This window comes from Thunnus thynnus, chromosome 24 (assembly GCF_963924715.1).
Source record: "Thunnus thynnus chromosome 24, fThuThy2.1, whole genome shotgun sequence".
NCBI lineage: Eukaryota > Metazoa > Chordata > Actinopteri > Scombriformes > Scombridae > Thunnus > Thunnus thynnus.
The window spans coordinates 5,401,918-5,416,646 of NC_089540.1; the positions used below are offsets into that span (position 1 = coordinate 5,401,918).

The 14,729-nt window shown below is 40.9% G+C and overlaps 1 protein-coding gene across 6 annotated transcripts in view; it reads right to left on the reverse strand.

The window, feature by feature from the left end:
- Positions 1 to 14,729, reverse strand: part of mgat5 (alpha-1,6-mannosylglycoprotein 6-beta-N-acetylglucosaminyltransferase) — a 90,630-nt gene that overhangs the window by 36,059 nt on the left and 39,842 nt on the right. For all 6 annotated transcript variants that reach the window (XM_067583548.1, XM_067583546.1, XM_067583543.1 and 3 more), the window contains 5 exons: positions 13,044 to 13,133; positions 8,225 to 8,296; positions 5,921 to 6,082; positions 4,431 to 4,600; positions 3,448 to 3,582 (listed from right to left, as the gene is read on the reverse strand). In XM_067583548.1, coding sequence (XP_067439649.1) covers positions 3,448 to 3,582; positions 4,431 to 4,600; positions 5,921 to 6,082; positions 8,225 to 8,296; positions 13,044 to 13,133 — 629 coding nt within the window. The remainder of the gene's footprint in view (positions 1 to 3,447; positions 3,583 to 4,430; positions 4,601 to 5,920; positions 6,083 to 8,224; positions 8,297 to 13,043; positions 13,134 to 14,729) is intronic.

A 14,729-nucleotide genomic window follows, 5' to 3' on the forward strand; every position in this document is an offset into this window, starting at 1 on the left:
CAAGTATGCACTTACTGCAATATAACAAACACGCCGGGCTGAGTGAAGATGAGTTGTTTTTCAGAGTAACAGTTTCATTCGGCTGTAATGTAATCTACCTGTGAAGTGATCCCAAATGGATAATGACCGTTGTAAATAATAGCTTCCTCTCTCTCGCCTCGATTATCTCCCGACGTGCTATCAGAAAATATAAAACGGTCCCGTAAGGATCATTCAGAAACAGTAATATCAGATGGGAATATTTTTTTTATCTCATATGAATCTACCTGAGGATCTGTTTCATGTTTTCAAACCCCCGAGGCTAAACATAACAGCTCGATGATGACATATGAGTCTGTCTTATAAAAGTATTTATAAATGACTGCCTAAATGACTAAATTACTGCCCGACATCAGGCTTCAGTTATAAAAAAGCTTCACAAGGACATTATGGAGCTGGGAGAGATATAATGAAATATGTTATGAATTACTTTATTGTAGCTGCCATCCAGCTAATAACATCTGGCTATTTTCACTTACTTTTAGATTACATCGCTTCATCAGGGACTATAAATATTCCCCTTTTATTGACAATGTGTTCTACTCTGTAGACTTTAACCTGCGAAACTATTATCAAGCAATAAATGAACACCTATAAAACAATTGACGAGCTCACAATCTGCATCCTTCTCCTGTTTAAACATGTTAATATAGTCAACTAGGCCACAACTTGGCACAGCAGGTCTGCCAAGCGTTGAGTTTCTTAGCATGTGAACGGGGCTCTAAGAATGATAAACAGCGTTTAAGAGGTTTGGAGGTGAGCGTCTTCTTTCTAAAAAAGGAAAAAAGTCCAAGAGCAGGAGTCGAAGGGAATGATTTACCACGTGTTTGTCTGCTTTCAAGCAAACGCTGCAGAAATGAGCACGGCTGTCTAACTAGTTAGCTACAGTAGTGACCCAGCATTATTCAAAGGCTAAGAGATGGCATGTCATAACTACATTATTCTGTAGTGTTCAGGTTATGTAAGAAGAAGTGCTGTTTAGGATGGACGCATGCGCCGTGTTAGCCGCTCTGTCCTGCCTTGTAATGATTTGAAGTTTATGTGAAATGACTCCTTTTCTCATGTAAAAGTGCTTCAATTTAACCTCTGGTGTTTTTGTTCAATTAACTAATAACTTGGAACTTCTGTCTATAGTAAAAATCTAAATGTTGCATTAGAGAAATCATTTTTTCCTTAGAATATTGTACTAACTAACTCTACACTGCACATTCGCACAGCACTGAGTTAAAAAGATATCATATATGTAAGCGCGTATTTAAGACCCTTTTGCAAGTGTTTCATTTTCTAGTGAGCTAATGTTAGTTAGCCAGCAAGCTAGAGCTCAGAGAATCTGACTGAATCTTCTTTTGGCCTCTTGTGTCTGAAATGACTGTTTCAAAAATGACCACAGATTTGAAGTGGTGACTCTGCCGCTGTAATGACTATAAAATGTGCCGTGCTTGATCAGGAAGCTTACCGGGCATAGCAGCGGTGACTAACATGCTTATTATAAAAATTTCCTGCCAAAACCGTGTGATCTTTTAGATTTGAACCTTTTATGATCTGAAATTCACACTTCGCTTGCAAAGCATAGACACAGTGCTGTGTCAAAACAAAGTGAGGAAGTGACAAATGGAAATAAAAGCCAGGAGAGATAAAGAGAGAGCCAGAGAGAGAGAGAGATATACTGGGAGGAGGAAGAGGCAAAATGATGAACTCAATCTTATGGTACATCATGCAACTGATGACTAACTCTTCATTTGTCTGCTTTCATTTCTGCATTAAACAATCATCATCAATTAAGTTTTGGATGAAAGGATGAAATGAAATGGAACAACAGGGCAACATTGGCTCCAGTTTATAGCCTGGAAACAATAGAGTATACCCACATCCTTCTGGAATAGTATGAAACACAGTGATACAGTACTGAGAGACTGGGGCAATAAAAAAAAACCCCACATTCATCATAAACAGAAACTTCACAGAGTTTTAGGTGTTTTTCCTTAAACACAAAAAATAAACCAGACAAAAAGGGAACAAAAATGACTCAGTTTAGTGTTTAGTGTGCAAGATTTTTTTTAGGGTGTAGGTGTTCTTTCACAAAGCACCTTGAAAGTGAACAGTGACTTTAAGTGATCTGGCATAAGTGCTCCATAATGCTTGGTAGAAATAACGCAGAACACAGCATCTGGACCTTACATTACGCCTGAGGCTGAATCAATTTCCTCAGGACACAAAGGGAGCGGATACAGTTTAAGGTGTTATGTCGCAGACAAACAAAACCTGGTGACAAGCAGGAGGAACCGCGAGGGCCATTAGTGCCCCCAGACTTATTGTTCCTTTTCTTTTCCTGTCAGTCAGAGCAGATGAGAGCTTTTTTCAAACCAAAGCGGGAAGGCCTCATCTACGGTTCTCAGCGGAGCAATTGGTGAGCCAGAAAAGACTCGGTGGGTCAAAAACATCACGAACGACAGACGCTACTTCAGTCTTTTAGGAAATTGCGGTAATGTATGAGCAGTAAATAGACTCATTGTCCCCACCGAGTGCCAGACAACAGCGAGACTCAACTCGATGCCCTTTGCACATGAGAGAAGCTGTTAAAACCAGTTAGTAGCCACTGCACGATGATAGAGAACTATACAAATTACTGAATCCACTGACTGATGATATGAAGTAACTCAAACAAGAAGTTACAATTCTTTTGAGCATGACTGTTTGTGCTCAAGCTGAGCTGTGAAATAGTCGCTTGTATAAAACTGGGAAGCTGCCCAGTGTGAAAATGTGTAACTGAACAAACGTGCAGCAGGGTTTTTTTTTTTTTTGAAAGAGATTGTGCACGCTCAGCTAAAGAAGAAACTAAATTAAATTACAGCAGCCATTAATCGCACATTGTGTTGATTCTTCAAAGTCTTCAACTGTCTAGCAGCAAGTGCTTTTGTTCCTAATCAAATCACATCCTTGAGACAATTTAACTTAAACATCTCTGTTCTTGTTTTGGCACTGAAGGAGCGATATGCTGCTCGCCAACTATTTTGCAATTGAAGATTGTTCTATATAAATGTATTAAATCCCTGAAAAAACTTTCAAATTTAAAGTATTTTTCATTCATATTAAATATTCATGCAACAAAGTTAAAGTTAGGAAAAAGTTGAACAGTTAATAACTGAGCTAATCTGCTTCATCGGGACTGCGTGGGTGTGCCATTGATCAGATATGAGTGACAGTGTCTGAGCAACATGAGTTAACATCTCGCCCACTTCAAACCAGTGAGAACACAAACAAAAACACAAATCTGTCACGGAACACGACCAAAACTGTTCTAACTTTGGCAGAAAGTTGTGTGTTCATGTAGGATCACATTGATAATAGTAAGACAATTGGTTTTCAGGGCCTTTAAATGTTAAATATATAAAATATATATGTACTTACTGGTAGTGGACCCAGGAAGGTCCCAACGTCTTCTTAAACTGGGTAAGACCAACAATGTCAATGTAGATGAGCTCAACCACCTTGTCACCCTGAGTGGGGCAACTGGACTTGTTCCCCATTACCTTGCGCATGATCCTGGAGAGAAATGTTTGGAATTAAAATAATTTTTAAATCAATTAAATCTATGATATGATATGTCAGAAAGGCATTCGCCATGTTTGTCACTGTTAGCTATTTGTTTCCTATTAAAAAGCCAGTGGTTCAAGCTCTACACAGCAGTAGCTGTTGGATACTGGCTTGACATGACTCATATTGTCGACATAATGGTGAAAATATCATCTTGCTGACAGTAACTTTTGGTAAATCTCTCCTTCTGTTAAAAGAGCAGGAAGATGAGCTTTGGGGAGGTTATTCTGTTTACTGTAATAGTACATGAAACCTTTACACTTTTGGATGATAAATACTTACAGCCAAAACCTCACAGCAAAAAATTCCCAAGTTCAAGTTTAAGTTTAAGAGGCTTTTATATAATTTGTGTTGATGTTAAAACTAAACCCCGGCCATGAGAACTGAACATTAAGAATGTAAAAACAGCCTGCCTTACTGAGAAAAGGGTTCAGCAGAAGGTGAAATTGTCAGCATGAGTCAGTGCATCAGTTTGAGTTTTTAGGAAACAGTCTACAATGGACCATGGGTTTATGTTACCTTGGAAAGCCACTGACAAATATCATAGACATATGGCATGTGAGTTACATTTGTTTAACCCTTAGTCAAATAACCTTAAGCAAATACTGGGGAAGTTGTTGGTTTACCTACAGAGTTGGAACAATGGTGGGAAACAAAAGCTGCTTCTTTCACTTCTGGCACTAAAGTAGGGTTGCATTTGGCTAATACAGAACCAGTGACTGAAAAAAACCATTACAAGTTGTCCATTTAGGGTGAATTTTAGACATGTTATGATACTTAATATGTATGGTACTAACTCTTTGAGCTCAGCCAGGGAGGCCGAGATGCGGACGTCGTGGCCCAGCAGGTACAAGGTGGTTATGAGATCACTCCACTGGACCAGCTCGCCCAGTGGGCCCCCGCTGAAGGCGTTTTCTGCTATCTTGAAACCCGACTCCTTGGTCAGCAGGCCCAAGTGCACCAGGATCTGATGGAAGGGGGCAAAAAAGTAGGGAATAAAATCACTGACACTTACAAGTCACCTATTTGAAAGCTGAATCAGAGGATTGGCTTCACTTTTCTAGTCAGATTGATGTAGGAAAAGAGGTAGAATGTGAAAAACGTCTATAGAATAGAAGTGGAAAAATAACACCCTGCTGGTTCCCATTTGAAAAGATTTAAATAGGGAGGGTAAAAAGCCTTTTTTATCCTAGCAGGGGACTGTGAAGGCAGTTTCACTTTTCCTATGTATGCTGACAGGTGCATGGTGCACATGCTGAGAAAAACACATGCGACTAAAGTCAAGTATGAACACACAAACACATGCACGCTTCGGGGTGGTTTTCGGTCGCCGAGGGGGGAACTCGGTGTTCCACAGCAGGGGTAGAAAGTAATAGCGGGCTTTGTTAGAAGTGACCGACGCATTTTTCATCGTTGACAGCCAGCCCCAGTCCCAGAGCACACTATTCAAGGATTAATATGTGCGGATTAATATCCAAAAGAGATTAGTGGCTGAAATAAAGAACTGGCTTTGAAAGTATCTGTGCTAAGAGAGTGAAATGAGAGAGAAAAATGCTCTTTGTTTAATTATAGATTGAATAGATTCAACTGAGAGGGGATGCTGCTTTGCATCAGCACCAAAGTATCATGGGAATGTGATGTGAATTATTCACAAGGCCAGTGGAAAGTGTGGAGTACATTATTCAGTGCTGGGAGCTGCTACCAGCTTGGGACACAATGAAATTCCTAAGTCCCCTCAGTCCTTCCCCAACACCATCTTTTCCCTGAGCTAAAAGTGGGGCGGTCCACAAGTGTGAAGTGTGTGTGTGTGTGTACAGAGTGGTTTGTGTGGTGTATGTAGAAAGTTATTCTAAGAAGTTCTTTCTTGTCATTTTTAGGACGACAAATGGCAAAAATCACAGGAGTTGCATTTTTCAAAATAAGTTATCCGTTTTTGAACTCATTCTGCCTGCTTGCACCTGTTAGTGTGTGTGATATATTAACTGGTTCCTACTTCGCTTAGATCCTGCTCACAAAAGCTTATAATTCATTGCTCTGAACACTGTGTCTGGGAGGAATTTACTGAAAAAAAAAAAAAAGCTTGGGCGTAGAGGAAGTGACACATTTAATGTTTTAGCCAGCTGTGTAACTGTGTTACGCCAAAAGAGCAACACACACTTTATCAACACAAAACCCCCCAAAAAAAGAGAAAAACAACTCTAGACGCATTAATTGTGTTGACCGCCAAAAATGTAAACAAAACGCCACCCCAAAGCATCTAATACAGTAGAATATTCCTTCCCCTGACCTTCTTCCTGCGACGCTTGGCCAGATTCTGCTTGGCAGCCAGCGAGCGGATGGCGCTGACCCACGGCTCAGCCATGCGTTTGATCCTCAGCATCATCCAACGGAACTCCTCCCGCTGTGACATCACTCGGTAGAGCTCCTCGAAACTGGTGCGGAACTCCGCCTGCGAGCAAACACACACGAGAGAGAGACAACATTATGTTCAGTTGATCTCTTTGCCTGTTGTATCGTCTTACCTACTTGTGTTTGTTTCAAGCTCTTTTATTGGTTTTTTCTGTTGCTGTCGTAACGTAATCCCGAGGAGATCTTTAAAATTTTATGTGATCTGATTCAAAAATTTCAATATTTACTACAGCGATTTCCAAATTGCTGTTTTCTTGGAGGGAAACCCTTCAATAAGAGCTGAGCTTTTGCAGCTAAGTCAAAGCCAAACAACAAATGCTTAAGGGAGAATCCAAACAGCCTAAATCTTATATTCTTATATTTTAAATGGATGAATGTAGGCTGTAATGTGTCTTATTTGTCCAGGAAATCTCTCTATAATCATTCTTCTTGGAATTCAAGTGATTCTGTTGAAGTGACAATAACCGTCATAAACTGTGAGAGATATTTACAGAAAAAAAAAACTGCCATTGTAGCGACAATGTATGACTCACTTCTCTCCTGAGAGCAAGATCTCAAAGAAACCTTAGTATAAATCTTTAGAGTGAAAACTGTGAAAGAAATATCCTGAATTCAGACTGTATTTATGGTGACAGGAACAACAAATACTGAAGCCGTCTGAGTGCCAAGACCTCCGTTGTTTACGAGCAAAAAAAAGGAGTGAATGCTTGGGTCCAACCTTTAATAGCTGATTTATGAGAAGAAAGAGAGGAGAGAGGAGAAGAAAAGGGAAAGGAGAAAGAGGAGATGATGTCTCTATATTTATGAACTGAGATGTGGATGAAAACAAAACCCTGCCCTTCCTGTGTTGTAAGAGAGGCGTCTGACTGCGAGTGAAAGTCATGTAATACGGAATATGGAAATAAAACTGAGGTCACAGCCGGCCACATTCACAGAATTTGATTAATCAATAAAACACACTGCGGTATAATAAAACTGCCTCATCTGACTTATAAGGTGAACATATTAAGACTTCTCATTGCTGTTAATGTTCTTAGACTTTTCAAGGACTTGTGGACGGAGTGAAGTGAAAGAAAGAAGAGCGGTGAGTAGAGAAAGAGGCAGAGAAACCACAGTGTCATTACCAGCTGCTAAGGTGGCTGAAACAAGGCTGTTGCAGGGCATTAGCATCCCTCATCGCGACAGGAAATCACTTCAGCGGACTGAACCTATTAAAATCTGGGCCTGAATTAAAATCTCCAAAGCCTGTCAAATGGCATCTCCCCCACCGCAGAGGGCTCAGTGCAGTTGATGCATCCAGAGAGGGGATGAAGAGTGCTTAATATTGATTCACCCGCAGCAGAGGGATAGAGGGGGTGAGTGGGGTGGTGGTGGTGGTGGTGGTGGGGGTGTGTGTTTTCAAGCGCTGATACTGTGGACTATGCACAAGCCTGTAGGCCCAGAGAAGCGCTCTTAGTGGGATTTGAGTGAGCTGCCGCATTGGCAGGGATAGAAGATCATTATTCCAGATTTGTCTCAAGATCCCATCACTCCAGCTTTGGGTCTATGAGAGCTGCTCCGCTCTTTTATGCTGTCGAGGCATGTTGACACTTCGGATCAGGCCCGCTTGTTCATTTGCTGCCTCCCTTTTTAAACGGCGGTGGAAATTACCTCTTATGCTTTACTCCCATTCTGATACAACTAGCCCTTTCAAACAATTATATGCTACCGACTCGTATACTTGCTTGAAATGTAATATTCCATAAAATGGCTTTGAGGGTGTCACAACATTACAGAAGATGATGATGGAGTGGGAATTAACGTCAAGAGGGACTTGGTTTAAAAATGTATGCTAATGGAAAACTCTCTGTCATAAAGTCTGAAGTTGTCACACACACACACACACACATATGCAAGCTTCTTTGATATTAATACATTCAAGCCACTTGGACCACAGCCATGACACTTTGGGGAGAGTAATCTGACACCCCAAATACATACCAGTGAGTTTTTTTTCCCCCTGCAAGCGACTGCAAGAAGATCCGAACAAGCCCGCTTTTGTAACAATACAGATATGTGTTTGTGCAGTGCAGCAGTGCGAAGAGGACCATTAGCTGTCTTGTGATGAGAGCCCTCAAACGGCTCATCTTGAAAGAGCAGCTAAAGTAGTTGTAGTGTGTTTTTTTTTTTTTTTTTTCCTCACCTGTCCCCTCCTGTCTATTTCCTCATTTATGGTCTTTAACCTCCAGGGCAGACGAGGACACCAGTTCTCCACCTATTGAACCAAACAAAAACACAGATTTAGAGCGCTAGAGACTGATATTATTACCTTTTATTAACTCTTAAGCAGCACTCACATACAAGCACAACAAATGGGCAAACACACACAAACAAATATCAGCTAATGCATGGTTCAAAGTGAGGCTTTGTTAGAATTATAGCCTGGAGGGTGAAATTTGACTGTAATTTTTGAATTAGGCAGGTTATTTACTGAGACTAAAGATGTAAATGAAGCCAGCTGCAGCTATCTGATTTGCATAAAGTGCAGCTAAATAAGATCTAATGCAGGACTGTTTTGACGCTGTTTAACTTGCAAGAACTTGAAATATAACATGAGGAGGAGACGCTTATGGGAGTGCAAGCGTGTATTCATCCTGCAAGAAAAAGCTGAGGGAAGAAATAGTCTGATGTTTGTATGAAAAATCACTTTAAAGAGATTTTTGGTAAACCTCTTTCTAGATTATTCCAGTAAACATAAAATAAAATACTATAACACTAGAATCACTGGACTGGAGATGCTATAAACCATTAAGTCAGTAAAAATACAAAACATATTTAAGCAGGAGGAACCTGAGGGAAACAGGAAGCTAACAACAACTGTCACACTGCTGCTCTTTTGTCTTGTGCTGTGGTGCGGAGCAGCTACTTTCAAGTAACTTATTTATAAAAGATGTGTTTCGTCTCAAGTTATCTATGTGAATTTGACCAATGGACAGTGTGCGCAGTCTTCGTTTATTCGCCCCAAACTGAGAACGAGCTGAAAAGGTGTGACGCACTAATACACAGAGGAGAGGTCATTAATTGTGTCATTCGTTTGATGACTGGCCCATCTCTCCGTGATTACATCTGATGTAAATTGTGCGCCTCTCTTCCTCAACTTCCACTTCTCTGTCTCAGCATTTCCTTCCTCTTGTATCAAGCATGAGTGGCATAGCAAAGATTACGGAGAAGTGTGGGTGCATATGTGATTTGTTGCCTATCTCTGCAATGAGAGACGAGACAAGGATGGGTGTGTGTTTACTGCAACTCTCATATATGCACACACACCATGCTGGTGGAGCCCTGACCTTCTACCGCTGACATCCATCATGATATGCTGCCCTCTCTGGTTTGCCCCTTTGCAAGGTTAATGCGCTGGTTGACAAGTATTAATTATACATGGCGTAGGGTTCGTATATGAGTGTCTGTGTGCGAGCCGTGATGGATTCAGCTCTTTCTACATGGAAATGCATGCATACTGCCATGGCAACCGTGAGATCACATGACCGTGAGCGGAGGCTGAGGGCTGTTACTCTTTACTGTTTGTTTCCTGTAAAGTCTTTCTGTTTCATAAGCACTGAATAGAGACGAACGGAGAGCAAGAGAGACGAGGTATTTCTCCTCCTAATGGATTTTGCTGTTGTCCATCTCACTTTCTATTTCTATACAGAACAGGCCAGGCTCTCTGTGTTCTTTCTTAGTTCACTGCAATGCTTTCAGCACATATACAATATTCATAACAGGTTGGTGACCTTTCCAGAAAAAAGTTAGCGCTGAAATCTTACTTTTCTTTTAAAAATATTCTGCCATTATTAGCTATGTTTACAACAAACAAAAAAGACAACTCGCGCATGATGGAAGAAGTTATTGAGACGGACATTTTTTCGTTTGGAGGAGAGAGTGAACGCGTGGCACACTGAAGAATCAAATAGAATAATAATCACGCCTATGATCTACAAAAGGATCTTTGAAATGATGAATCGCAGTCGAGTCTTATGGGAAGCAGAGCTGTTTTCAGGATCTGAGAACACAGAGTGTTTAAAGTGTGCAAAAGCATTTATCATCAGATTGAATTTTAGTTTAGTTTAACTAGAATTAACAGCGAGATTATGTGAGTCACTAGAAATGAATATCTGGCCGTTGTTGACTGGTCTGGCAAAGACAAATCAAGCTAAATTAGAAGTCTCGAAGTGTTTCTTGAAGAAACACAGGCTTTTACAGAGCCTTGTGTAAGTGTTCACCCCCCTTGAACTTTTCCACATTTTGCAGTGTTGCAACCTGGAGTTCAAATTGATTTTATTGGGCTTTTTACCATTTGGTTAACACAACATGCATAGCACACTGAAGGTGCAAAATACTTTTTATTGTGAGACAAACAATAATTAAGACAAAGAAGCATACATCTACTGGATGCAGAAATTCACCCCCCGCTGAGTCAATACTTGGTAGGACCACCTTTCTCAACAATTACAAGTCTTTTGGGGTATGTCTCTACCAGCTTTGGACATCTAGAGATTGCAATTTTTGCCCATTCTTCTTGGCAAAATAGCTCAAGCTCAGTCAAATTGGATGGAGACCATCTGTGAACAGTGATTTTCAAGTCTTTCAAGCCACAGATTCTCATTTGGATTGAGGTCTCGGTTTTTCTAAGACATTAACATTCTTTGCCTTAAACCGTTCCAGTGCAGTTCTGGCTGTGGGGTCATTGTCCTGCTGGGAGGTGAAACTCTGCCCCATTTCAAAGTCTCTTGCAGACTGAAACAGGTTTTCTTCAAGTATTGCCCTGTACTTGGCTCCATCCATCTTGCCCTCAGTCCTGGCCAGTTTCCCAGTAACTGCTGATGAAAAGCATCCACACAGGATGATGCTGCCACCATCGTGTTTCACTGTGCAGATGGTGAGCTCAGGGTGATGTGTAGCATTGGGTTTCTGCGCCGCAAGGCCCAAAAAGTTCAATTTTGGTCTCTACCTTCTTCCACATGTTGGCTGTGTCTCCCACATGGCTTGTGGAAAACTGCAAACAAAGGTTTCTTATGGCGTTCTTTCAGCAACGGCTTTCTTTCAGGCTACTCTTCCATAAAGGCCGGATTTGAGGAGTTGTCCAGTGAACAGATTCTCCCACCTGAGCTGTGGATCTTTCCAGCTCCTTCAGAGTTTCCACTGGCCTCTTGGTTGCTTCTCTGAATAAGGCTCTCCTTGCCCAGTCTGTCACTTTAGGTGTTCTCTTGGTAGATTTGCTGTTGTTACATATTCTTTCCATTTTCTAATGATGCTCCATGAGATATTCAAAGTTTGAGATTTTTTTTTTTTTTATAACCTAACCCTGCTTTGTACTTTTTTGTACACGAGTTTATTCCTGACCTGCTCCTTCGTCTTCATGATGTTTAATAATGTTCTCTAACAATCTCTGAGGCCTTCAAGGAACAGGTGTATTTATATTGAGATTAAATTACACACAGGTGGACTCTATTTAACTAATTATGTTACTTCTGAAGGCGACTGGTTGCAACCTGATCTTAGTTAGAGGTTTCACAGAAGAGGGGGTGAATATATATGCACTCAACACTCAACATTATGGACTATTTTGTGTTGGTCCATTACATACAGCCCAATAAAATCCATTTTAATTTGCGGTTGTAAGAAGAAAAAATGTGGAAAAGTCCGGAGGGGGGGGGGGGGGGGAGGCTTGTTAATAATGTATAGGAGTCCTACATGCTGGTCTGGCTGCTTTCTCCTTTTTGCCAAGGATATGTAGAGAGTGAGGCAGAGTGGCAAAGTCATTCCACATCTTCCCTTGTAGGCTGAAAACTCATCTCTTTAAGAAGTAAGAAGCCCCTCCTCTCTCTCTCTCCCTCCCCTCCCCACTGAATCATCTCCCCTTTATCCCACACCATCCTCTTCAACACACTCTAATTTGCTCTCATTAAAAATGAAATCCCCTCTATCTCTCTCCTTTGCTCGTATTTTTAGCGCTTCATTCTTATGTGATCATTCTCAGGTTACAGGGATGTTGTCAGGGCCTCTGAACCTCCCTTTTTTTTTCCATAATGGGCTGTCTGTGCTGCCGTGATGCAGCAATCTCAGCTTTCTATACTCTCTCACTCGCTGTAAATCGCTTTTAATATTAGGAGCTAAATGACTAAAATCCAAAATGTTAAAATGCAAATGTTCCGCTGATATGTCATTCTTGAAGGTTGGTGCAGAGATTTTAGAGTGAAAATGTACCAACCAGTATTAATCTGCAGCTGAAAATAGTCCCCAGCAAATGCACAAACATTACTCTTGTCTGAGTTTGAGTTGTTTACTAAAAACTACAGTGCTCTCCTGTTTTATGGAATGAATGAGCCTTTTTTTTTATGAAATTATATTCCTGGCTTGTTTTTAAAGATTTACATCTTCAGTAAGAAGAATGGGCTTGAGGCTAAGAGCCACAGATAAGGTAGGAAATTTGAAAATTGCTAAGAGACAGACTATTCTTTTCATGAGTTTTACTTAAAGTAACAATAATATCGAATATCACCAGCTTTCTCCTTTAAGTTCTCCTTAAAGCAGATACTTTTTCATGCCAGAATTATTTTTTTCCAGTTTTCCTAATAATATTCAATTTATAACCTGAAACATTTTGGTGCTTTATTTTGGTGCTTCTCATTTCAACACAGTGTTTTGTTTGCTATACTATTGAAACTACTTGTGGTTTCCCAAATTTTTATCAGTCTCTATCTTGATATAGCAAAGCCAATTTAACAAGCTCACTAGCCATCCAATAATACATAGTCAAACTCAGAAAACACCAGTGTTACTGTTAGAACACATATACAATATTGATGATTCTGTCCATGTAAGGAGTGCTTAGTCATGCTGTGACCAGTCTGCATTTCCTTATTTAGTAGAAAACATCCATCATTTGAAATATACTATTTTTGCTGGGCACAAACACTTCATTAACCTTAAACATACATTTACAATTAACACACAGGGCTCACCTCGCTGAGGTAGATGAAGAAGGAACAGGTGGATCCGTCCACGCCGTAGTTGGAATAGCAGGAGTCTGAGCGCCACATCTCCTTCATCCACTGAGGAAAAGGAGGAGACGATGGGATTAAAATCAGAGCCCAACATGCTTACTCACCCAAACATTGATATCAGTTTGGATCTCAGAAAAAAATAGGAGCCAAATGTATTTTATCAGTATCTTGTATTCACACTAACAAACAGTCAAACAGCTGTCATTTAGGGGCTTTTTTCATCCTAATAATAGTTGTATGTATTGGTTGAGTAGAGAAAAGGTCAGGTTGATGTCGCAATTTACCGGCAGTGACTATAGTATGTGGGAAGGGTGAAAATAGATGATGCATAGCTGTAAAATCTATAGTACTAACCACCCATCTGCTGTACTTTTCACCATCCTCATGGAAATAGTCCAGTTTGTTTGTTTGGCTCGGAGGGAGAAGTAAGATTGTGACTTTAGAAGTCATTGGCTTCAATCCCTGGAACCAAAGGGCAAATCTGGGGTTTTATATATAAAAGAGAGACAATTTCCCTTTTATCAACATGTGCAAGTCATCCAGAGGAACCGCTCGACGGCCAACAGGAAACGACTGAGGATGTTCTGGGGTAGCTCCCATGTGTGGAGATAAATCAATGTGCAAATGGCATAGCTGACTTGAGACAGAAGAATTTGCATCTTCAATAAAAACATTTCTAAGGTAAACAAGAGTTCAAACAAGTGGGGAAAGGTGCAGTAGAGTTTATGCTCCTCTATCTGCTCTCTTGTGATCCTGGCGGGCAGATTTCTGTGTCTGGTTATGTGCAGAGTGGAAGGGCTGTTGACGTGGACTGACAGCTCTCCTGCTTGGTTTATAGGCTGGAGTACATGCATGCTGACTTATAGTAACCTAAGGGAGCAGCACACAGGGAAATGTAAAAAATGGAGTTTACAAAGCTGTTCATAGAGGGGGGAAAAACTTGGCAGATGGGCTTTGATGGTGAAGCCATGAAGATTGTACTATTTTTTTGCTTAGATAACAACCTGAGAACTCTGTAAAGAGGGAAAACTGATTTGTCGGATGTTACAAATTGTGTGCTGGATGTGTGATAATAAAACCGCTGTGGAATACCGATTTTGATGTCTTTTTTTTTGAAATGTTGCAAGCAAAAAGCAAGCCTCATTTTCTGTGTGTTTATGTGTGCGTGTGTGTATATGTGTGAGTGCATGTGTAAGGCAGGCTTTGGCATCGCCCGGCGCCCAGTTGGAAATGCTGACAGTATCTGTAGAGGATTGGGACTGGCTGAGCAGATGGTGTGTGTGATAGGGTCCTATCAGCTCCAGGGAGACCCGCACACACACACACATGCAAGGAAACACATTGGACTGGAATTGTGTGTACATCTGTGTGTGGATCTTATTTGTGAGTATGCACCTGTGTCTGTGTGTGTGTGGGCCAGTTAAGAGTCCCCGTTGCCAGTAAAAGTGAAATTAAACCTGCATGACGTTTGGTCTTCCAGCTTGCACGTGGACCGCGTGGTTCTAGGGGAATGTATGAGTTTTGAGTTTTAACTGTACTCGGGAGTAGTTGGATCAAAACTAGAGCCGAAAGGGAAATGAATAGTGGTCTTAGATCGGTCAGATGGGTTCCAGACCTGTGAATCACCACTCGAAGCTCTGATTT